The sequence below is a fragment of the Numida meleagris genome, chromosome 18 (assembly GCF_002078875.1).
Source record: "Numida meleagris isolate 19003 breed g44 Domestic line chromosome 18, NumMel1.0, whole genome shotgun sequence".
NCBI lineage: Eukaryota > Metazoa > Chordata > Aves > Galliformes > Numididae > Numida > Numida meleagris.
In genome coordinates, this window is record NC_034426.1 from 8230663 (window position 1) to 8254629 (window position 23967).

Consider the following 23967-nt stretch of genomic DNA (forward strand, 5'->3'; position numbering starts at 1 on the left):
TGAGCCCATCCCACCTGCACACTGGAGCTCTGCTGCTTGTTTTAACAGATAAATGCCGAGGAACAGGGGCTCCTGGAAGGATGAGGTCTTATCACTTGGCTGGACATCATTCTTCTGATGCAGCATAGGTGGTGTTGCCTCTTTGCAGCTGTGTCTGTTTGGTGTATCCCATTGCCCCGTTTTGGGCGTACATACTCAGATTTTCTGTCCTTTTCCATGAGGAGAATAGTCCCACTTATCAGAGGTAGCATACTGACAGGCTGTGTAATTTGTCTTTCGTTGTCATCCAGTTCTTGTGTCACTCAGTTTGTACTAACTGACATCCTAATTCTCTTCGGAGGGGACCATCTTCTGTTGTCAGAAAAATTCATCAGAACCCTCCTGCTTTTCTGACGGCTCTCACAGAGATTCAGTACGACAGTGTTTAATCAGTATAATGACTACATTTCGGAACACAGTTATTGCTCATTTAACATAATAAATGAGAGAAGCCCTGGATAACTAGATGGCATGACTGAAAAGCAAGAGTGAGTTCTTGAAACTGAGTTTCTGAGTGCTGTGGAAGTATCCTCTTCTGTCAGAGAAACACATGATGCACACGTAAAGCTGTGCAGCACGGTGGGGCGATCGCGTCACTTGGGCCATGCTGAAGGGCTCCTGGGGAGGGTTTTTCTACTTCTTCAGTTGCAGTACCCACCCTTGAAACACCATCCCCCAGTGATGCATGGAAGGCGCTGGAGTAAGATGGTTCTGAAAATTCAGGTTTTATTAAAGCTGCTTTTAGGAATACATTTTGCTATCTCCTGTTTTTTAGGGGTGTGTGATTGTGCGTGCTTTGAGGCGAGGTGTCATGCTTTATGCCTCTGCAGTGTGTGTTCAAATCCTTAAGGCAGTGATACATACTGTATTCTGCTAGGGGGGTGTCTGGTCGGTAGCATCTGATGTGCTGTAACATCTTGGCTGAAGTTGCAGTACTCCCTTCTTTGTGTGTCCTTTTTTAACTAAAAATAATATATATATATATTAATTAAAGAACCAAGGGGGGGAGGGGAAGGAGGAAAAAAAAAGTATTTCAGCAGAGCAGGCCAATAAGAAAAAGCCTCAGTGTCACTTAAGCTGCATCTTGCCACTTTGTTATCCTCTTAGTTCCCAGGTTATTTTATGTCTTGCAAAGCAGCTCTCTGTGCCGCAGGTCCCGGAATCTTCCATGCATTAACGTGAAAGTGGTGAGCACCCACGTTCACACAGGGGCACTGCCCGTGTTCACCATTCAGCCTCGGGGTCAGGCCCGGGTGGGTGGCGATGAGCAGCGCTGGGCCCGGGGCCTGGGCTTTGCCTGCAGGCTGCCATGCTGAGCGGAGAAGCGAGCCGAGTTTCAGGTAAAATGTTGAGAATATGGTATGCTTCTGCTGCTGTGAGCCAGAGAGGATTGTGCCAGTAGGTAGGTAAACATTAAATTGTTCATAGAATATATTCAAATACATGGTTCATTCTGATGCTGTAAAGAACTGTAATGAAACCTGAAGGGTTTTTTTTTCCTAAGAAGAATATTCACGGCTTTGCTACTTGTGTAATATTTAGGGAGTGTGTTTCATGGAAATGGAATTAAAATCAGGAGTGCTTTATTTCTTTTCTTTTTGGTGTTTATTGCTGACGTTGCAGCCTATCGATCACAGTGTAGTGGCTGGTTTTAAATTAGCTTGTTTTCTGTAGGTGTGCAGTTTTTGCTGAAAAGCGTTTGTTTACCTGCTCTTCCTTCGCTGTATGAATCCAGCTAGACGTGTGCCTGCCGTTGTCTCATCCCCCAGTCGTGCTCATCTGATGGCGAGTCTCAGAGCTGAACTAGAAAGCTCCATTCTTGATCCTACAGATTTGAAAGTTCTCCGTATTTTAATAGACAAACAGCAAGAGGGAGCTGAAATATCAGTTCACCATCATGTGGTTGCTTATGCTTAAATTTCACAAATGCCTAACATGTGTTAGCTTGAATAATCACATATATTCATTTTTGTCAATTAAATATTCCCCTAAAAAGCAATTCTGTTCTTCTGTTTTGGAATATATTTGACTTTATAAGATAGATAACATTTAAATTTTGACCCACTAAATGGAAGTCCACTTCGCACCTCCTGATTTGGTTTGGGCAGGCATTAGAAGCAGAAGTTTGTGCTTTGAACATTTAAAATACTTCATGCAAAGCCTCTTATGAGGAAGATGGCATTTTTTCATACACATCAGTGTAAGTACACAAACATTAGGGGGGTAAGTAGTCTTTTATCACGCTTCATTTAAACTTCAGTATAGAACTTGATTGTATGTGTATATCCTAAGTGGCACAGGATTCCTCTTGGTTTAGGTGTAATGAGGAATGTGTGGTGTGCTACGTATGCTGAGATTAATTTGTGACATTATGTGCAAAAAAAACCACTGAAGAAATTACTTAACAGCTGTGGCTTCTCATCTTCAGACTTAAACATTTCCATGTGCTATAATCTAGTAAGTCTCTGTTTTACACAAGTGAGATAGGCCTTCAATTCCTTGTTACTGAGAGTGAAAAATATTGTTTTGTTACATTTTTACTTCTAGTCAGTCGAAGTCATGTAAGTCTGTTCAGTGCAAAGAACGCTCCTTGCTGCTGCCAGTCTTACTTTCTGAACTGTTTGGCTCTTTGGTTTAAAGCCATTCCCCCGTGTCCTGTCGCTGTGCTCCCCAGTACGGTCCCTCCTGGCTGTCCTACCCCCTCAGGTTCTGCCATGTTCAGTGTCTTGCAATTCTGAGAATCTTTGTGTGTGAGGTTCTGTCTCATAAAGTTGCTTTCAATTTTCTTATGTTATTTTAACATTGATTATTTCTGTTCCCGAAACTCCACAAATGCGCCTTTTTGTACCTCCTGCAGAACGCTGATACTGCAGTCCTGCTGTGATGCCTTGCAGGCTCTTTCAGTGCGGTAGCACGCTGATCCCTGTAGAGGCAGCGAGATTGAGGGAAAGTGTGTTTTATCTGGGAGACTCTTTCTCACCTGTTGCTGTGCTGAGCGCTGTGAGACAGGAGTGTCACTGACCATCACAGCACCGCCGTGTTTCGTGGCACATACCAGCTGCCTTCCGTCCCACTTGGCTGTCCTGCTTAGGCCCATGGAACTGCCCTCATCTGTGGCACAGTCTTAAGCATCTGAGATATTTCTATTTGCTGATCTTCAAAGAAATAACTGTCCTGTTACTCCTTGAATTCTAGTGGAATTGCATTCCTTTATATGTGTAGATTAGTGTTTGCATATGCATTCCAACACAACCAAGAGCCAGGAGATGATGATCCAGATAAGGGACCTGATCCAGCTGGAAAGGAGGAGTAGAGAAGAAACAAATCAGTGTTGCTGTGGGATCAGTTCCCTTATCTCACTTACCATGTAAATGCTCACTAGCTGATAGTGGTACACGTGAGGATGCTGCAGCGTGCGCCTGGCACTAAGTGGAAGGGAAGATTTCCCTGTTCAGCCTGGAGTTCCATTAGAAATACACGACCCTCGAGCTGCAGCTTTTGTGTGGATGTTCTGCACGTCAGTGTCTCATCAGTTTCGTGCTTATGCAGAATGTACAGAGGAGAAGGAGGGCTTATTTTCACTGAAGTTGCTTTTCTAGTTGCTGCCTAAAAACATGGGGAGATGCAAACCCTTCCCACTGCTCAAGCCCGGCTTCACAGGCTTTGAATCTTTTGTTAACAGTTTCCAAACTTTCTTCTGATGAGAGTATGATGCTGTGTGCTTTGTGATGCATAATGCCCCCTGCCTGTTGGGTAGCTGCAGTTGGATCATGCTCATGTTACCTAATCTAGTATTCGGTATAAATTACTGCTATAAATGACGTAAATAGGAAAAATCAATACAATTTTAACTTGACATGTGACTTTTTTGGTCTTTTCTTAAGCTTTACAGGATTATTATTGTTTCTGTAGACTAAACCAGGCCAAATAGCTCAAGTTAAACCTATTAGAAAGCTGGCATGGATTTAAAGGCTCAGAACCATCTGGGAATGGGATCACACGTAGTGGTTCTTAATATAGACAGCTTTGTCATTACATATCTATTAGAGAACCAATTAATTTGCACTGACCTGAAGCAGTACTGTGACACACTTGCATATGTAAAAAGGTTAGTATTGTTGAGCAGAAACTTAAATATATATGTATATACAGTATTAATTTCAAGGGTAAAACTACAGCTGACCTGTAAACCTTGAAGAAATTAGTCTTTGTATATGTCTTGAAAGAAAACTCACCTTCTGCCTCTGCCTGTTTTTATTCACCTTTGCCTAACGCCTTTTTACTCAGTCTTTTTCTTTTTCCCTTTCTTTACATCAGATTGTGAGTTCCTTGGTATAAAGACTCTTTTGGGTTTATGTAATCCCTCTGCAATGTTGACCAGATTTCTAGGTGCGTCTTCAGTGAAAACAACAAAGTAAAATAAAGTGCTTGTTTGGAAATACTGCTGAAGTAGTGTGTAAATGTCACATTGAAATTCAGCCTTCCTGCTGTATAAGTAGGCCCAAACTTTCATGTAGGGATTTTTCAAGAGCACCCGACTACTTCATTTTTTTCCTCCATCCCGTAAGAGTTCTGGTTGCTTTTGTTTTAATGCTACTTTACATCCATTTTAGAGAATTCACATATTGGGTAGCTTTGAAAGATGGTATTGCCATATATTCTGGCTGTTCAACTCATTGAAAAGATGTGAAAATGGAGAGATTGCTGGAACCTTCTGTAGTGAGTTCATTTCTGCACTTCTAAACACTCATCGTTTGTTGACCTCGCACTCCTTGGCATTAAATAGTTAAAATTATTCTGGAGGTAAACAGTAATTACAGAACTTTTACTCTATGGCTTGTATCTTTACTGTTTATATGCATGAGTCAAACAGAAAAAAATTACCCCATTCTGCTTGTGACAAAATAGCGCTGTAATCCTATTTAGTGCCCAATTCTAACGTGGTCCAGATGTTACCGAAACCTTCTTTTATTTTTGTTGTTTCTACAGTGGAAGAATCTGACATCATTGATCTTGAGAAACGATACTGGCTGCTAAAAGCTCAATCGAGAACTGGACGCTTTGATTTAGAAACGTTTGCCCCCTTGGTTTCCCCTCCTATTCACCCATCTCTGAGTGAAGGTATGGGACTTGGACGGAGCATGCGAGGAAGCAGTGTGCTGCGGTGCTGGGGCCCTGATGGCCTCCTGACATAAAAATTTTAGGGCTTCAAAAATGGGATTGTGGGTTTGTTTTGTTTAAGTATTTTAAGCTTAAACTCATTTCACTGATTTGTGAATGTTGGAAATAAGAAATGATGCCTGAGAATCTGCGTTCATTGTGAAATGTAGAATGACGAAGGGAAGCAATACTTCTTCATTACACTTACTAAAAATTAATTATAATTACAAATGTCTGTATTTGTCCTTGCAGTGTGAACTGTTATCACTTCACATAAATGCTGCTGTCAGCCGTTTCAGTCAGGTGCTGTAACAGATGCTTTGTGGTTTGCAGGTTTGTTTAATGCCTTTGATGAAAACCGAGACAATCACATAGATTTTAAAGAAATTTCCTGTGGGCTCTCAGCATGTTGCAGGGGACCCTTGGCAGAAAGGCAGAAGTGTAAGTATGCAAAATATTAACTATTAATTTTAGAGAACTTCTTCAATTTGAGCAAGTAAGCTTAGTTGTTTTCTCCTTCTTAGAAATTTCGTCCACTTGAGTGTGCTCAGAAGTTATAAAAGTTTTAAGTAGGAAGACTTCCCTTTATAAAGCATGATGAAACTGAGTTCTGTGTACTTTGATAGCTTCTACTTTGGAAGTTACGTGGCAGCATTCTGTAGCTAAATAGCATGTTTTGTCCTGTTTGCTGTCCAGCTTTCAGCTGGCTCCTTCCCTGCAAGGTTGTTCTGCTGTGGGAGAACCTTCCTTCCATACTTCTCCAAAGCCATATTGCTGGAACTTAAAGGCATTTACTGGGAATTTCTGTATGCACATATGTTCCGTGCTAACTCACATCAGAAAATACAGCACAAAATTGCAGGAATCTAGATTACAGTTTATTAAACACAGCTGCTCCATTTCCTCACTGCCACATGCATCCTGCCTCATCAAAACTGTCAGCACTAAATCATATTCTTGTGACTCTGCAGGCTTGCATTCTGCAAGGAAAAGAAAAGTTGTGGAGTGGTTCTAATGCACAAAAGTGATTTCCTTTTTCCCCCAGTTTGCTTCAAGGTTTTTGACATTGACCGGGATGGTGTGCTGTCTCGCACGGAACTTAAAGAAATGGTGGTTGCACTTTTAGAGGTCTGGAAAGATAACCGTACTGATAAAATACCTGTAAGTTATATGCATGTATTTTCTTTGTCACTTGCTTCTGTTTCCTAAAATCATCTTTCAAAAGTAGGAGTAATTTTCACGTTTCAGATGTGAATACTGTTTGATCACTGTTTCGGTGAAATAAAGCAACCCTTAAACTGTCTTAACTGAGAACTATTGATAATATAACTTTGCACTGCTGTCAAGCAAAGTATTAGCTGTATTAGACTGTAACGTGTGCTGTTTGGTACAAAGGAAGCTCAGGTACAGAAGAACAATTGCCTGGAAGCACTCAGTTGTGAACTACATAGTGGTATCGTCAGTGTTCTGATAGTTACATTTTTATTCTGAACACATATGGCTACAGAGGATGCTTTGAGAATTTAAATCTGTTTTCTAATCCTTTTGTGTGCCAAGGAGTTGGACATGGATTTGTCTGAAATCGTAGAAGATATTTTGAATATGCATGATAACACAAAGGTAGGAATTTGCTGTTTTCTTGTCATTTCTATAACCTAGTATTTTCAGTTTATGTATAAATAAATTAACCAATGAAAGAATCGTGTGCTTTCTTTAAAGCAGAGATGTGTCAATAAAAGAATCTTTCATGAAATGTCTGTTTTCCATTAAATTTTCCATATTGTTCTGTTACGAAGTAATGTTTGAATTTTATAAGCCATTATATCCAAAACTAAACCAAAAATGCATAACCAAATAAAATTAATTTGAAGCATACACGGTTTATAAGGCTTTATTAGGTGTAATTAATACTGCTTTTAAATCTGATGGTTTACTTTTTCTGAATAGTTATCTGTTTGTTTCTCTCATGTTAAAATGATCATGAGAAAAAAGAGGTAGTGCAGTGGTGTATTCCATCTTTTATGCTCTGTAAAAAGATGCATTATTCTGTACTGGAACAGAGCTGCACTGATTCAAAAGTAACTTCAGTATTGTTACAAACTGGTTTTTTGCAAGTGACATTATATGTAATCAGTGAATGCATATACCATAGTATTACTGTTGGATAGTGAGTTGGAAGTATCTGTGAAGTCATGGAGGCCGCTGTCATGGCAGAACAACAAATCTTAGTAGTTTGTATTGTGCTTTATAGTTCATTGTGAGTAAATCTTTAATTATGTTCTTGCTTTTTGAAATTATCTGCAAACAATATTGTGACAGTGGTTTCCATTGTTTCATTCTTTGCTTCGCTAATTATAAGAGGAAGTGCAAATTAAGAATAATGTAAGAAAAGCTATAAAGAACGCTTAGTTACTTGTTTGAATAGTTCTCTCGCCTGCTTGTACTTCTACAAAGCAGCAGGCAAATATTTTATTCGAGTTCTGTTACTGTTAGAGCAGTGGAAAATAGGGCTTCAGTGAGCTCCTTCTTCTCATGCTTTTTAAGGCTTTTGTTTGCTCTTCTAATGAAGGGTTTATAATAGCAGCCTCATCTCCATGAAGAGTTAAAAAAGAAAGGCCAAGTCTTCAGAATATCTTTCATAAGTGCATCATGAGTGTAGTGCTGGGAAGAGTTGATGATGCCTTAATTACATAAATCACTTAACCCGTTTTCATGCATTAGCTTTGACCCCTGAACTTCAGAGCAAGTGATCTGTAAGAAGAGCTGGACAGAGTGCCAGTGCTCTGAAAGTGGCTGTGGGTTATACTGAAAAATCAGAATAGATCTTATCACTGAATAATTGAAAATCAGACAGTAATTGATTCTGATACTGATCAACATTATGCTAGTGTAACTTTGCAAATCATTCAGAATTAATATGCAGTATTGTACGTTAAGATCATGAGGATTTGTTCCAAAATTGTTTTTCCCAGCCCTCAGAGGAAGACAGCGGTCTTCTGTAGAGGCGCCAAGTGTCTGTGCATGCAGCTCCTTTGGAAGATCAAAGCCTTAGAGTTGTTGGGTTTCCTACAGAGTGATAGCTCTGACCAGCCACATACTGCCCCTGCTGCTTTCATGGTTTGAGAAAGTATTGCTGCGGTTGAGGATAAGCTAATCTGGATGGTACAGAGCGGGAGCAGAAGTTACATGCTGTGTGTAGCTTGATGTGTGACCTCCAAGCTTTTTGGTTCTCTGGGTTGCTTGTTATATTTAAACTGGCTTTCTCTTATTTTATTGGATCAGGTTTTGTTACGAGTAGTAGATGCTAATTTTTCCTCAAACCTCTGATTTTGTCATGTCTTGTGTGACACATTTAATGAGCATTTTAATAGAAGTAGGTTAATAATTTGGTTCTTCTTTCGTTTTTCCTGTTCCTCTTTTAACTAAGCTTGGACACCTCACCCTGGAGGACTACCAGATATGGAGTGTGAAGAGTGCTCTTGCCAATGAGTTTTTAAATCTACTTTTTCAGGTATGTTAAGAAAAATTTCAACTTGAAAAGTGTGGCAGTTGGCTCATCAGCTTTTTGCACAGCCGTGAGTTGCAGCACCAGCATTTGTGTCAACATGCTTACAGTTTTGTCTGTTGCATTAAGTTGTGTGTTTTGCAGGTGTGCACTACCTTGGCAGAATGACTCTCTAATTGATTATTATTCTTTTCAGTGTATGGAGATACCTAGGGCATAATTTGTAAAAATGAATGTAGTATACTGTTTATAAAACAATATTTCAAGTGTATCAGCAGTTATATTTTCCATTAGAAAAAGGCTTTGTTATTACATGACTGTTCTTCCCCATCCTTGCCATGTGATACGGGGAAATGGGCAAAGGTGCTGCTGAGTCTTTACAAGCACTCTGTGTGTTCTGTTACGACTATCTGAGGATCCTTTCATTGCTCTCTTAATGGAGTGGCGTATCACTATTGTGTTGCAGAAGCTGAGGATTAATTATGCACTGAATTTGCTTTTAATTGAGCTTGAATTGGATTTTAGAAATCCTTAGAATTTGCTTACATTGTGATCTTCTCAAGAATGGTTGTCTTTATTTTCGCAATGTCCAAAATCAAATATCTGACCATAAGTTAGTGCTAGTTAACTGTGTGCGCGATACTGGGAGTAAAACGAATGAACAAATGGTCTTAATGACCGTTAGTTGTTATGCATTTCTTGTTGGAGGTCTCATTCATAATACTTTTTCTTCTGGCAGTTGCAACATGTTCATTTTAGACTTATTTCCCTTGATCCCTTTATGACACAAGGCACCCTCGTTTCATGCTTCAAGCCTGAAGGCATGCTCGCACAGGACAGGGTCTGCCATTGATTTGTCTGGGCTTGTATTTAAACTGTCAGGAGCTTCTGCATCTCATCTGCAGACAGAAAAGCTAAGTAGTCTGAATGGAGTGCTGGAGTGCCTTGGAAAGCTTTTTTTGGTTTGTTTGCAGCAGGGTGGTTTATGTGAAGAATCTGATACTAGCACAGTGTAACATGACTTGAAAGGAAACATCGGAGCCAGCTGTGTTGTGTGCGCTGGAAAATCTGTTGCTTCCCAGCAGCTAATGGCTTTTGTTTTATTCAGAATGTGAAATGGTCTCTCACACTGTAATATAAATTTAAATAAGATATCTCACCAGTCATTAGAAAGCTCCAGCTGAGATGCAAATTAGTAACCTCAAAAGAGATATAAGGAAAAGACTATAAATCATGTTATGAGTAGCAACCAATTTGACAAACGTCTTAGAGACAAGACAGCTGACCCTCCTCCCTGCAGTGGGAAACAAAGGCTCCTGCTGAGTCTGTTTCCCCCGCTCGCTGCTCCCTGCTGCGCGCCCTGTGGCTGGGGGCTGCTGGGACAGAGCCACTGGGGACTTGGTGGCTGCCAAGGCCAGGACACTTCGACTGGGGAGAGGGGAGTGAAGGATTAGTACAAGCTGGGAGTGCTGTCCTGCACGCATAGCAGTACCTGCTCACAGTGGGGGCTATCGAGGGATGGTGCCTTTTTTCTTCTATTGTTGTTTTGTGTGCTGTTTTCTCTTTAAAAGGGAGAGAGAAAGGAAAGAAAAGATTGTTAGAGAACAGCCTTGACCAAATTTTCTGAGGTACTTCCTTATCTTAACAGTGGGAGTGGGTGGCAAATATTGTAACTCCACATATTTTTTGTTTAGTGATTTGTCTGATTGTAGGCTAACCTTGCTACATAGATTAATGGAACTTTTCAAAAATTCTTTAAGTTGTTCTTTTCTTTCACTTACCTAGTGTTTGTTTCACATTGATGCAATTCTTAAAAATTACCTTGCTTTTCCAGGTGTGTCATATAGTTCTGGGGCTGCGACCTGCCACTCCTGAAGAGGAAGGACAGATTATTAGGTGTGTGTTTTGCTCCCAGTTCTAAATACGTTTCAAAGTCACCTTTTAATATTATCAAAAGAACGATTGCAATTTCCCCTTTTCAGTTAATACTCCGTGCTGTTTGTTTGCAGAGGCTGGCTGGAAAGGGAAAGCAGATACGGCCTGCAGCCAGGGCACAACTGGTTTCTTATTGCAATGCCGTGGTGGCACCAGTGGAAAGAATATGTCAAATATGTAAGTATAAGAGTAATGTAAAATGAATAAGTGATTACTTTGTCTATGTGAATATGTTTATGATAAAGAACAGAGAGCAGTGACTGCTTAACCAGCAATGCTTGAAATTAAGCATCTCCCATCTCACAGTGGAAAATAATTGTTTTACTGAACCGCTGTTACCCAGCGAGCTTTCCATTCAGCTGTCACCTCTTTCAGTTTGATTTCATCATTCTTGATCATCAAAATAGTTGTTATTTCAAAAACATACTCTTCAAGGAAGTACTATTGTGAGTCTCTTGGACCACTCAGTAATAGAAGTACGTGGTTTGGTTTTGACTGCACGCTTTAGGACCATGGTATTGTTCTTATGCCACAAATTCATGCTGTGTGTTCTCTGGACAGATAAAGGAAGGAATTGATTTAATTTGCCTTAAAGACAGTCATGAGAAGTAGTTCAACACCTAATGGTGATCAAAGGAGTCCTGCCTAAAGCCTTATGTTACGTGGTGCTCTTCAAGATCCTCCAGCTAAAATATTCAAGATAAAGCATGTGTATGAATTTGATCTGCATGTCGAAGAAATCATGAGTAATAAACCTTAATTAAGATGGAGATAAATATTCTTTAAAGGTGACAGAACCAAGAATGCAGAATTAGGGCCGTAAACTATTTATGAGAAGAAATGTATATAGGTATTACATAAGTATTTGAGTTTTCATAAATTCAAATAACAAAAAAGTTCAGAAAATTGCAACACCAGCATTAACTAACCATATAATTACAGTTATTCATTGTGCACAATGAGTTGGACAAATGATGGCTTAAATGCCTGAAATACTGGGTAATTTGATCCTTGTCATAGTACTCAGATGGATGTGTAACTTCAGAGCTAATACTTTACATAACAGCACGATGCCATTAGTCACTGTGTCTCTACTTGAACAAAGAGGATACTCAAGTTCTGTGAAACTCTTATTTTTATACTTCTAGCTTTACTGCAGAGTTCTGGTGTTTGGCTGATCAGAACAGGAAGTTAGGGAAGGCTTGTTTGCAGGTGTGAAGAAAGAACATGTTTTGTTTTCTTGGACGTGCTGTCCTTGTTTCAACATATGAAATTCGGTAGGCCAGATCTTCAGATATTTAGAGTCTGTAATTATAGCTGTCTAAAATGGTTGTCATTATACATATCTGGTTAGAAAATACAATTCTGGTATTTCACAACATTTATGTTGTGCAGAATATTCCATTGGTTTAACTGTTTTGGCAGTTTTTTCTCTTTTGCATCAGTAGACGTAGTAAGTTTCTTTTTCTCTGAAGCTCATTTCAGTATGTAAAAAGTGTTTTCATAACTGAATGTTGGTGATTGGTTTGGCTGTTGTCAGGTCTTTGATACTGGCTTATAAATAACTTTTCTTCTTGCCTGTCAATTTTAGGATGCAAACCCTGTTGTGATAGAGCCTTCATCTGTCTTGAGTGGAGGTAAGAATTCACTCATAGCTGCTGCAGCCAATACTTCAGAACAGGGAGAAGACAAAATGGGAGGTCTTAATTACTTCAGTGCAACAGAAGAAAAGTTTTCAGATAATATTTCTACTGCATCAGAAGCCTCAGAGACCACTAGCAGCAGTAAGCATAACATCTTATTTCCTTGGAGGTTTAATGTGGAAAAAGTTTTGAGAACCTAGATACTGCATGGACTCCTCCAGACAAAAAGATACAAGTCTAGGTTGCAGTAGTATCAAGGAGAAAAAGTAAAGCAAACAGCTGAAACTGTAATGCATGTATTTTCAGTTTTGTATATAACAATTTCAAGAGTTTACTGTTCAAACATCAGAAAATAAGCTCGAATGTGAAGCACGTTTGCCCGTGTGAACCTAGTTAAGTTCCAGCCAGTGTTTCTCTAAGTATCTCAAGTGTAGATTGCATGTAGTCACTTGTTCACCTTTTCTGAGACCGCTAAGATATTTGCTATTACTATGATATTTGGAAGAGTTGCATACTGAAGTTTGAAGAATAGAGAACTTCAGTTATCTTTCAAAATATATACATAGTCTATAAAAATCAGTTTGTTCCATTATCGTTTTATGGAGTCACTAAATGAAATAGAGAATGTGTTTTTTGTGCTCTGCTACAGATGCTCTTTACCCTGGAACACCAGGGGCGGATATATGTTTTGCTAGGCAGCATAACACTTCGGATAACAATAATCAGTGTTTCCTTGGAACCAATGGGAATAGTTTGCTCCAGCTCAATCCTCAGAAACCAGGAGCTATCGATAACCAACCCCTCGTGACGCAAGAACCAGTGAAGGTAAAAACATCTTCTGTTGCATGAGAACAAAAACAAAAAAACCCAACAATTTTCACCATACTTGGCTGTCAGAGTACATGACACAAAAGATGGCTTTTATAATGGACAGTCTTTCAGTGAAATAGTGAACAGTGGAACTTGATGTTAGTGTTACGTTTACATGCTGTCTTACTATGAAAAACAGATGCTAATTGCATCTTAATATTATTTTAGTAATTACAAAGTGTTTTATGTTCATGAGCTGAAAACGTTGTAGCTGTGTGCTGGTTTTTGCACTTGAGATTTGATAAAATCCCTTTTTGTTCAAAAGGCTGCGTCGTTAACCATGGAGGGTGGAAGATTAAAGCGGTCACCGCAGCTGGTGGAAGGAAAGGACTATGTCATGGTCCCGGAACCAGTGTGGAGAGCACTTTACCATTGGTATGGAGCAAACCTGTCCTTGCCCAGGCCGGTAAGATGTGATTATGAACGCTTAACTTGCCATAACCCCTTAACAATGCGTGCAACCTACTGTGTCTGAGCTTTGCCATTTCCACAAAGTAATCTCTTACGATCAGTTCCCACTTTGTCCTAAAATTCACAGACTGAATGAAAAATCTTGAAGAGCAGTTTGGGGACATAAACAGTCTCAAAAGCAAATGTGGACAGAAAAGCAGGAGATTTGTAGGACATACCCCAGAAAATCTATTGCAGCAGTGCACAAGTACTGCACAGCTGATCCTGATGGCTAAAACAGACAAAGGTATAAAAACTTTCGTGAAAAGAGGAAAAAATCCAAAACAACAAAACTTGAACAACTGAAATTGACTTTCTGTAACTAATAGTGATATTTTCCTGCGTTGATGATGTAATATCCTTAGTTAAAGGCTAGTTCTCTTACATGAGGAAACATTTGGTAGTTTGCTGGTTGGTTTTGTTACCTCCTGAGGCACTGGTCAGCTGCGCTGTCTTGGGGTCAGTCTCTAAAGCATTCTCTTTCTCCTCCCTTCTCATGCCTGCCCCCATTTCCTCCCACAAGATCCTTACTTGGATAATCTCTCTTCTTCTAGTGAATAGCTGTACATTCTTTGATACCCCTGAAGGAAACTGAAGGAGCTTTCAGCCAGCAGTGTTTTATGGAGTTATTGCTCTCATTTTCCAAAGGCATAACTAGCTTGCATCTCTGAAGAAGATGCAACTTAGAAGCCGTGAGATTGCAATGCAATGATTAAAGATACAAGGAATTTCTTCTTTGAGAGAGATTGCAGTGCTCAGGCAGAAAATAGCTTCTCTTGAGCAGCTTAGACAGATCTTCTACAGTTTCTGTTTTGATATTTTGTGTGTCTGGCCAGGACTTGGCCAGATGATGTTCCAGCTTGACAGTTACTTAAGAAACTTCCCTTATTCCCAGCAGACAAGTCTTGAGGCTCTTACCTCCAGTTAGGTAGCCCCGAATTTTTTCAGTACGATTTGGGTTCTCTGGTCATAACTGCACTGGGTTCATGTGTGACTGCCGGATCCTACTCACCCTTCAGCATTCTTCAATATAATTCACCTCGTAGTGAGCAGAAATTTTGGAACTGATGGCCTGTGTATAAAATTTTTTAATAAGTTGTGAAGCATTTTGTAGCCTGCTAGATGAATATGTTTACATAAGGCAGGCCTCATTTTTTAAAATATTTTGATTTCAAGCAGATTTGAAACTGCCCTTTTTTTAAAATTAGTTTTATATTTGGTGTTGGAAATGGGAGAGAATTTACTGTATGATTCTTTGAGCTGTTAGCCATAGTATTGACAGTGATTTTTACAGTGAAAAATCACTGGCTTCCGTTACCCTCCTCCCACACATTCTCCATAGAAACAAACACCTTTCATAATCCAGAAAAGGCCACATCACTTTATCACAGCACAGACTAATATGCTTGAGATTTTTGTGATAATGCCAATAGAAGAGAGGCTTCCATTCCAAATGAAATAATTTAAGTTTAGATATTGTCTGTAAAAAATAATAATAATAATAAATAATAATATATATATATATAAAAATAGCGTGTATATATAAACCTCAGATTTGCAGTCCATAATTAGCCAACTGTCAAAATATTATTTATCTGAGCACTTGAGATGATGAGGAGCCTTTGGTTACGTTCCTCTGTGTGTCCAGGCCGTGCTCAGTTCATGTCCTGCCCCACGTCAGGGACTGTCTTGCTGCTGCTTTCCAGAAAATGTCAGTGCCCTATTTTTTGTTGTTACTGAAGTTTAGTGCCATGGCACTTATGTGCATTGTTTTCCTTCTCGCAGCTTAAGCTGGGTGTTTTCTTCTGATTCTCGTGTTCACAAAAGTCCTGCCATTCATGTACATCTGTGTTTGGGCAGATCTAGATAGCAAGTTCTTTGCAGGAAAGCTGGCTGAAAAGCTGCACTCACGTTCCAGGGAAACTTCAGCTTTTCTGTCAGTGTATCAAAATGGAAGTAAGTTTAGGTGTACCCTGTAACCTCACAAGATGAAGGCCTGAATTTGATACTATAGTTGAAAAAAATTTGGAAGAAATGTGTTTCTATGGTTGGTTTTTTAATAGTTGTGAACCTTTTACACTGAAGTGTAGACTGAGTGTAGTTAATGAGTTTTACTGTAAATTCAAATGTATTTCAGGAATTACAGAACTGTTCTTCCCATAGCATTGTACAGGAGGCTCTGTTTCCATTAAATAAGGTGTTTGCTTTTGATGGTCTGAAATGAAAAAGCTTCAGAAAGTTCACAGAAATAAGTACACTTTTATTCCTGTGTATATTTAAATAAGACTCCATGAAGAAATTAAAAAGATTTCTTGCCCCTTAGTTAAACATAATTTTTATCTATCCCGACGCTTTAATCATTGCTTCCTGCTCCTAATAGGATTCCCTCTGCTTTTAGAACAAGTGTCTCTGAAATATGTTTTAAATGTCTTCACTAGGTGATCAAAAACAGCAAGACAAATGTGCCTGAACTGGAGTTATTTCCTCGCTATCTGCTCTTTCTGAGGCAGCAGCCTGCCACGCGAACGCAGCAGTCAAACATCTGGGTGAATATGGGTATGATGAGCCTGAGAATGTTTCCTCAGCATTTACCTAGAGGTAACTTAAGAATGCAGCAAGAATACAAGTGTGCAGTTTCTCAGAAATTGAGACCCAGAGCCATAGAAGCAAGCTTGCTGCCACTGTGCTTGCACATCAGCTAATCAACTGTGAGACACAATCAGCATTTGGTAAAAATTTAAAGGCTTTCCTTCCCTCCCCTTTTAAAGGGAAGAGGCGCGAGGGAGTGTTTTTAGTGAAATCAGTTATGTTGTGTAATTAGTGCCAATAGATTCTCAAATTCAAAGTGAGAAATGAGCACTGCATGAAGAGCTAAGAAGGGCAGATCCAGCGATCCCCGCTGGTTGCTGGTTACGTAGACCTAGAATGCACATGTGCAGGGTGTGTGTCTGGCAGTACCTGGTGTAATGAAGTCATCTGGTTCTGAGTTACTTGGGCAGCTAGACTTCAATGCCCAAAGGCATTTTCATACCTTTAGAAAGGGGCTAAATTAATGGAGTATGAGGGCTATTACTTGATGCAGTTTGGAAAGACAATTGGATAGAATTATACTTCCAATTAAAATACATATGCTGTAATTGTGGTGTTGATGCTCACAAAAAAAATTGTACAAATCATTGGCTGAAAAAAAAAGCAGCTTTTCACATTTTGGCTTAAAAATGTTGCAGGGATTTGATATTGGTTATCAGTTTGAGTGTGCAGTTGCATACTCAGCTTGTACAGTAAGTCTGAAGAAATATCTGATTTTCACGTGTACGTGCATTTGGGTACACACAGATTGAGTATCCACAGTGACATATGTCTCGAATTGGGCTCATCTGACTACTAAAAAGATAAATTCTTTCAGCCTTTTTGCTCTTAGCGTATGTTTAAAAATCTCATGCAGATGCTCCATTTCTCACTGCTTTGGTAGAATCACAAACTCAATGTGTAAATGGTGGCTGCCTGCTCGATCGAGTTCCGCTGCAGAAACTGCCTGCTGCCCAAATTCCTTCTCCCTACTTGACCTATTAAAATGGAAGCTGTCTTGTTTGGATGTGCTAAAATACCCAAAGTCAAAGAGAGGGAATTTTTTGACATGACAAATTTGATCTTGATTTGAAATTATTTTGCTCCACACTAATTTATTTGCCCAATCAATTATTAATCTTTCTGAGTTTTCAAATGTGCTTTCTTGCTGTAATCTTACAACTAATCCTCTGATCCTTAATCTCAGAAAATGCGTTTTGTATTCTTCAAAAAAAAAAATTAGTACTTTGCTTGGTGTACTTGAAAACTGATGCTCTACTGACTTTTAGGATGATTACAGTACAGTCTTACTCTGTTGTCAAACTGCATGCAATACTGCATCTTTTCATGTGCTACTACTTAATTTATTTCAGTCGTTTGATGAAGGTAGAACAGAATTGTTTTTGTGGTTACTTAATGCAGTTGCCCAGTCGGGCTGTGTAACAGAGCTTTCCATTAATGTGCTACGGACTGCGTAGGAATGGGGAACTTCTGAAGTTTTTAAACTGAAGAAGCTCGAAAAGTAAATCATGGAAAGTTGGTGTCATCTGTTTCAAGCTGAGCTTTTGCAAATGTTTGAAGATGTTTTCATGTTGTAGAAAACACCAACGGTCTTGACTGATGAAATAATTTCTTTTTGCCCACCTGGAATGGTTTAGAAATCCTGATGCAAATCGTAGGGGTTGGTGGTTGTGGGGATGGCAGGCAGGAGGAGGCGCTGCTGCTGCGGAACGCCGGGGCTGCTGTTGTCTTCTCAGGTCGGCATTCATCCCATGGAATAAGTGGAGCAAAGTCGTGCTGCTTCCGAGAGCAGTCAGATCAATGTGTTTTGCCTGATTTTTAACCTGCAATGTGCTTTCAAAAGAAAATGATCGTGGAATTTTTGAAGCTTTTTATTTTGGAAATTACCATTGTCTTTGATACCATCTTTAAGAGGGGGAAAAAAAGCAAGAGTAGTCCAGTCGTCTTGAAACTTCTTTAAAATTGATTCCCATGAGAATCGTAATGGAGCAATTTTTATAATAGGTTTTGGTAATTAGGGAGATGTATTTATCTTCTTTGTGATAGCGTGTTTGCTTTGTGTTGATGTGAGGCGTTCCCAAGGGTTGGTAACATCTAGCTCTCAATGCGACACGCTGCTTTCCTTCTGAAACCGAAGGAGAAAAACTGTGCTTCTTTTCCACACACGCAAAAATGAAATATTTAGAGTATGCATAGTGTGTAAGTTGTTATGTATCTGATTTGTATTCCCCTTTGCATAGGGGTGTATACATGCTTTTGCCTTTTTCTTTCGTTCTGAACCAGGGAATGTACCTTCACCAAATGCCCCTTTGAAAAGAGTGCTGGCTTACACCGGCTGCTTCAGTCGAATGCAAACCATTAAAGAGATACATGAATATCTCTCTCAGAGGCTGCGCATAAAGGAAGAAGATATGCGCCTCTGGTTGTACAATAGCGAGGTAATGTCGGTCTCCTTCTTTTCTTTCTGTTTAGCAGCATACGAATGCTGTATATCGTGTTATTTTCACACATGCATAGAAGAAATAAAGGCCCTAAGTTTCCTTTGCTATCCGTAGCCATTCACATCAGAGAACTTGGACCAGAAATGTCTAAATAAAGATTTCACTCACTCCAGTTTTTTTTCTAAAGAGATTTTATTGCACTTCAAGCAGTGAAGTTTATATTCTGGTGTTATTAGCCTGATAAAAATCAATTTTGCCTGTAATTCATTTAAAAATTGGCAGTGGGCTGACAGATTAATACTCACAATGTAAATTTTCATAGGAACTGTTTTAAATGAAAGTGAAAATATGTGCTTTCATTGACATACCTGCAGGCCTTTGTTGATACAAGCCAGTAGCCAGACAGGATCTCTTCCAAATGTGTATGTGAAGAAATCACAGTGAGCAAGCACAACGTGTTCCTCCAAATCATTGAGTACATGTAATTCTCTGATGAGAAATACCACCTAAAACTAGAGCGCTGAAAGAGATGCTTGTACACATCGGTACACTGCTATATTTAATTAATTTCATGTAATTAATTAGGAAACTGGTACTCTTACGTGGAAAGAAAATTAATACTATTTTAGTTTGGTTGCTTTGAGATTAAAACATCCTCGGAGAATTTTAGAACTGGCAATAATAACTCTGTCAAGTCTTTTTCTCCTGCAGAACTACCTTACTTTGCTGGATGATGAAGACCACAGACTGGAATATCTTAAAATCCAAGACGAACAGCATCTGGTGATAGAAGGTACAAAAGGGACATGTGAAATGCTCTACACACTAAGAAGAAATAGGCTTTTATGAATCCATATACCTTTAATATATTGTGCGTATTACACCACAGAGTAATTACCCAAACTACTACACAAACACATTAGCCTGCTGCCCAAATATTTATTCTTTGGTGATGGTTTGAGAAAGAAGAGTATGTGTAAATGTGCACCTATCTGTATATATTGAGAAAAATACTGAAAGAAATACCAATCAATCCATTACCGCTGCAATAGGAGCTGGAACACCTGAGATAAAGCGAAAGCTGCATGGTGCATCTGAGGCTCTTTCCTTGATTTTTTTTCACTGATTTTACAAGAATTCAGGCTGTGATACTTGTGTGAACACTTTCTTACAAAGCAAATGGCCAGGACAGCCACATGCTTCAGTCCGTATCAGGTTCATTTCTAACAATTTCATTACAAGCTACTTTTCCAGTCTGCAAAGAACCTAAACGTTTGTGCTTGACTGACTGTCCTCATGGTGAAAAAGCCTTGTAAGCAAGCAAAGCCTTTCTTGTTTCAATTTGTCAGCTGAGTCTTATCCTTCTGCCATGCAGTACTGTGCCTGGCGGGGTACTGTCAGATACTAATAAATTAGACCTTTGCCAGAGATACCAGAGTGCATGGATTAGCTGACTTCTTAAATGAGTTTGACCTGACTTTTTGTCTGATCTCTTAATTTGAGAAACAGATCTACCCTGCTGTTGTCCATAAGGTCACACGGGCTACAGACAAATTCGGTTCTTGTGTTGTTTCTGTAGAAGTTTCATTTAGCGTAGTTTTATGTTACGCTTCAGGCTGCTGTGCCAGATGTGTTGTCCTTTTGCCACTTGGCTCAGTTCATATATAATCAATTTAAAATTGGCACAGCGGCTCATCCAATTAACTCTTATCTGCATTAATCACTAGACACATGGAAGAAAGGAATATTTATGTGTAGGGAGGAAAGAGGGTCTGCAGGTATCAACTGAAACAATCCCAAGGCTGTAGTTGAATGAAAAAAAAATCAACACTGCCCCCGAAAGAAGCCATCTGCCCCTCCTGTTTATTATGTCACCTACCTGATGAACGTGCTGTGACAAGTAACATAGTAAAAAAATATCTCTTATTTAATTTTTTTTAGCAATATCAGTTCCTTAAGCCAGTTTGCTGAAGTGGCCAAGCGAGCACGTTGTGTCAGTGCAAAATGGAGGCTTACAGAGGGCAGGGATGCATGGGGGGGGTGGACAAGTTAGCTTAGGAGTGAAACACGTGTGATTTGTCACTGTTTCAAAATACACCTGAATCTATTGTTGGTTCACACAACAAAAAAAATACTAGTGATTGCTCCTGAAATGAACAGATTGATGCAAGTCTGAGGGATGTCTTCTTAAATACTAAAACAAGTACTGAAAAACTTGTTATCCGATGGGAAGGAAGTCTTAAGGCTGCTCCCTAAAGATGTTCTTGGTGTGGTTGAAGTGATGCCGGTATCAGAATGATGGGAAACAATTGAAATGAAAGCAAAAATAATAACATGCTGAAAATAAACAAATGTGTGATCTCAATTAAAATTTGCAGATTTTAATTAGATCTCTTTAGCTGTGTTTGTGTATATATATGTCTGGAACACGTAGCAAACAAAAAACCTTATTCCGTATCTCTTTCTAGTTCGAAACAAAGACATGAGCTGGCCTGAAGAGATGTCTTTTATAGCAAACAGCAGTAAAATAGACAGACATAAAGGTAAGTACTTGAGCTACAGGGAGGAGAAAAATCCAAAAGGTTACAGTATGCTGGAACAGCTCATTTTAATTTAAATGCTCTTAACACTGGAAGAGGTTTTCTGTACCCATGGGGCTTTGCTTGTTCTTTCTGTTCTGTTAACTTAGATGCTAGGAAAGTGTGAGAGTTGGACCAGTTGATAGATGTATTTTCAGACGCTGAGATGCAGCAGTAGCAAATTCTGGATTTTGTGGGTTTTATCTTGCCTTTTTTTGATGGTAGATCAAATCCAACAAAATACTTACTGACTTCAATTTCTGTTGACATAAGTAGAGCTGGGAGAGTGGATGTTTTGAACAGGTTGGCCCTCTGTAGCATCTGTGCTAGCTGTAGTCTCGTAAGTGGGAGCAATTCACATTGTGATGGTTACGGTGAAAAGGTCGTATTCTGAACTTCAGTAGATTACCATTCCCATCTAATCTTTCACATCTGCTGAACTGACATAATTATGTTTTCTTTTTCCCAGTTCCAACTGAGAAGGGTGCTACTGGATTAAGCAATCTGGGTAACACATGTTTCATGAACTCTAGTATCCAGTGCGTCAGTAATACGCAACCCCTGACACGGTATTTCATCTCAGGAAGACATCTTTATGAACTTAACAGGTACTTCTTTTGAGGCCATTGGCACTTAAATGTCATAGCATTTCTTGAAATGAATTTGTGCTTTCAGAAGTGACAGCATGAGCAAGTCCTTCCCATTCATTGTTATAAAACACGAGCTGTGTAACAGGTACTAGTTTAGATACGTGGAACTGTAACATCTTTTGTTCTGGGGTGCGTTAAAACAGTTCAGCAAGAAGCCTTTGTGCTTCCTCATCTATATTCATGCTTGAATTTTGTTTAACTTTACCTTGGTGTTAATTACTTTGTCATTTCTAGGACAAATCCAATAGGAATGAAAGGACACATGGCCAAGTGCTATGGGGATTTAGTTCAGGAGCTGTGGAGTGGGACTCAGAAGAATATAGCACCACTGAAGTTGCGGGTAAGTGATGAGTGTTATTTAAAAGCAGAAAGGAAGAATTTCTTAAAATAGCAGAAAATTTAATGCACTTTTTCTCAGTGTTAGCTGTATGTTTCTGGGACTCAAATGAGTATCTCTGTAGAGAAAGGAAAGGAAATGTGGAGGTACACTCTGTGTGATAGAAGTTGGCTATGAAGCCAACAAATGTATCTGGGAGTATCTGGGATCATCACTTGTTACTCCAAAGTGGTCACGGTGCTTGCTCCTCTAGAAAGGCCTGTGTCCAGCCAAGACACCCATCTGGAGGAGGCCAGGGTGCATCCGTCCTGGCGGTCAGCACTAGAGCAGCTTTCTGTTGAATATGATCATGATTCAGTGGTTGTGAACTCAAGGGATTTGCCTGATACAAATTGGAGGTTGTAAGATGTGGATTTTTGTAGCCCTTGTTAGGATCAAAAGATTATGCATTACATGTCAGGAGTCTTTTATTCTGAAAGCACGGGGAGTTGTCTTTAACTCTTGGCAGTTGCATTTGTTGACAGCACACGTTTTCTCTATGATATTTTGATTTGTTGTTACAACTTTTGTCACGTAACGTGAAGCAACATTCTGGCTTTTTTGTAGTGGACAATAGCAAAATACGCTCCAAGATTTAATGGCTTTCAACAGCAAGACTCGCAGGAGCTCCTTGCTTTTCTTTTGGATGGTCTTCACGAGGATTTGAACAGAGTTCATGATAAGCCCTATGTTGAACTGAAAGACAGCGATGGTCGACCAGACTGGGAAGTAGCAGCTGAGGTAGAAGTCCAAGTATTTTCATTTGTTTAGGTTCATTTGTTTTGTTTTTCTGATTTCCCTTCTTAACAGTAAGCTGTTAGAAACTGCTTTATTTCTGTGTGTGTGGCAATATTCTTTCAGGATTGGACTGTCTTTTGAAACTTGTTAGATTTGTGATTTCAGGAGTCAATTTCATGTCTGATTAGAAAATAAGTTTAATTATTATAATAAGATATAAAGATGATATTTCACGGTCATTTTGAATGACTTCAGAATGATAAGACATTTTTTTCAAGGTGATGATCCTTTCAGAAGTACTTCAAATGATGTCGCACTTTGATTATCTTGCTAAGGGAAAGAACTATTCTTTACTCCCACTGAAACTAAATGCTCCCTGTTTTTAATAAATCAGTAAACCACTTCTGTGGAAATGCACTTGAATTCCATAGGTTGACAGAACTTGGGAGGTTTCCCAACACAGCCTTTTCCCGTAGTGCAGGCAAGTAGTCTGCAACTTCTAACTTTGTGCTGTTTCTCTGGAATTTCTTTTAGGCCTGGGAAAACCATCTGAGAAGAAACAGATCAATTGTTGTAGATTTATTTCATGGGCAGCTGAAATCACAAGTTAAATGTAAAACTTGTGGACATATAAGCGTTAGGTTTGACCCTTTCAATTTTTTATCCTTACCTTTGCCCATGGATAGCTACATGCACCTAGAAATTACAGGTGAGTGGTGTTATTTATCTCCCTATAAAATTGCTTGTGCTAAAATAGAAGCTGTGTGTGTAGAATGGATTTTCAAGGAACAGCTCTAAAACATCCCAAATTTGTTTGTGTCAGCATTTACGCTTAAAACAGTTGTACAATTCTATATCATAGAGTACAAGAATTTCCATTGGAACGCGGTTAAACTAAAATAAAACCTTTAAAAACTGAGCACAGATGGTCTGCTTTCAATCTCGACTAAAGAACTTAGTACAGAAACAAAAAATTGAGGTCTTGAGAACTT

At 39.2% G+C, this 23967-nt stretch overlaps 1 protein-coding gene across 2 annotated transcripts in view; it reads left to right on the top strand.

The window, feature by feature from the left end:
* The window catches only part of USP32 (ubiquitin specific peptidase 32), a 60707-nt gene that overhangs the window by 26022 nt on the left and 10718 nt on the right, over positions 1-23967 (top strand). Inside the window, exons 6-23 of one of the 2 annotated variants that reach the window (XM_021415735.1) lie at positions 5029-5160; positions 5533-5640; positions 6245-6360; positions 6757-6819; positions 8627-8710; positions 10539-10600; positions 10714-10816; positions 12231-12423; positions 12932-13107; positions 13418-13558; positions 16041-16158; positions 18475-18629; positions 19344-19425; positions 21101-21175; positions 21681-21819; positions 22096-22201; positions 22805-22978; positions 23510-23684. In XM_021415735.1, the coding sequence (XP_021271410.1) occupies positions 5029-5160; positions 5533-5640; positions 6245-6360; positions 6757-6819; positions 8627-8710; positions 10539-10600; positions 10714-10816; positions 12231-12423; positions 12932-13107; positions 13418-13558; positions 16041-16158; positions 18475-18629; positions 19344-19425; positions 21101-21175; positions 21681-21819; positions 22096-22201; positions 22805-22978; positions 23510-23684 (2202 nt within the window). Of the gene's footprint in view, positions 1-5028; positions 5161-5532; positions 5641-6244; positions 6361-6756; positions 6820-8626; positions 8711-10538; positions 10601-10713; positions 10817-12230; positions 12424-12931; positions 13108-13417; positions 13559-16040; positions 16201-18474; positions 18630-19343; positions 19426-21100; positions 21176-21680; positions 21820-22095; positions 22202-22804; positions 22979-23509; positions 23685-23967 lie in introns of both variants that reach the window. The other variant, XM_021415736.1, reaches the window with a different exon arrangement.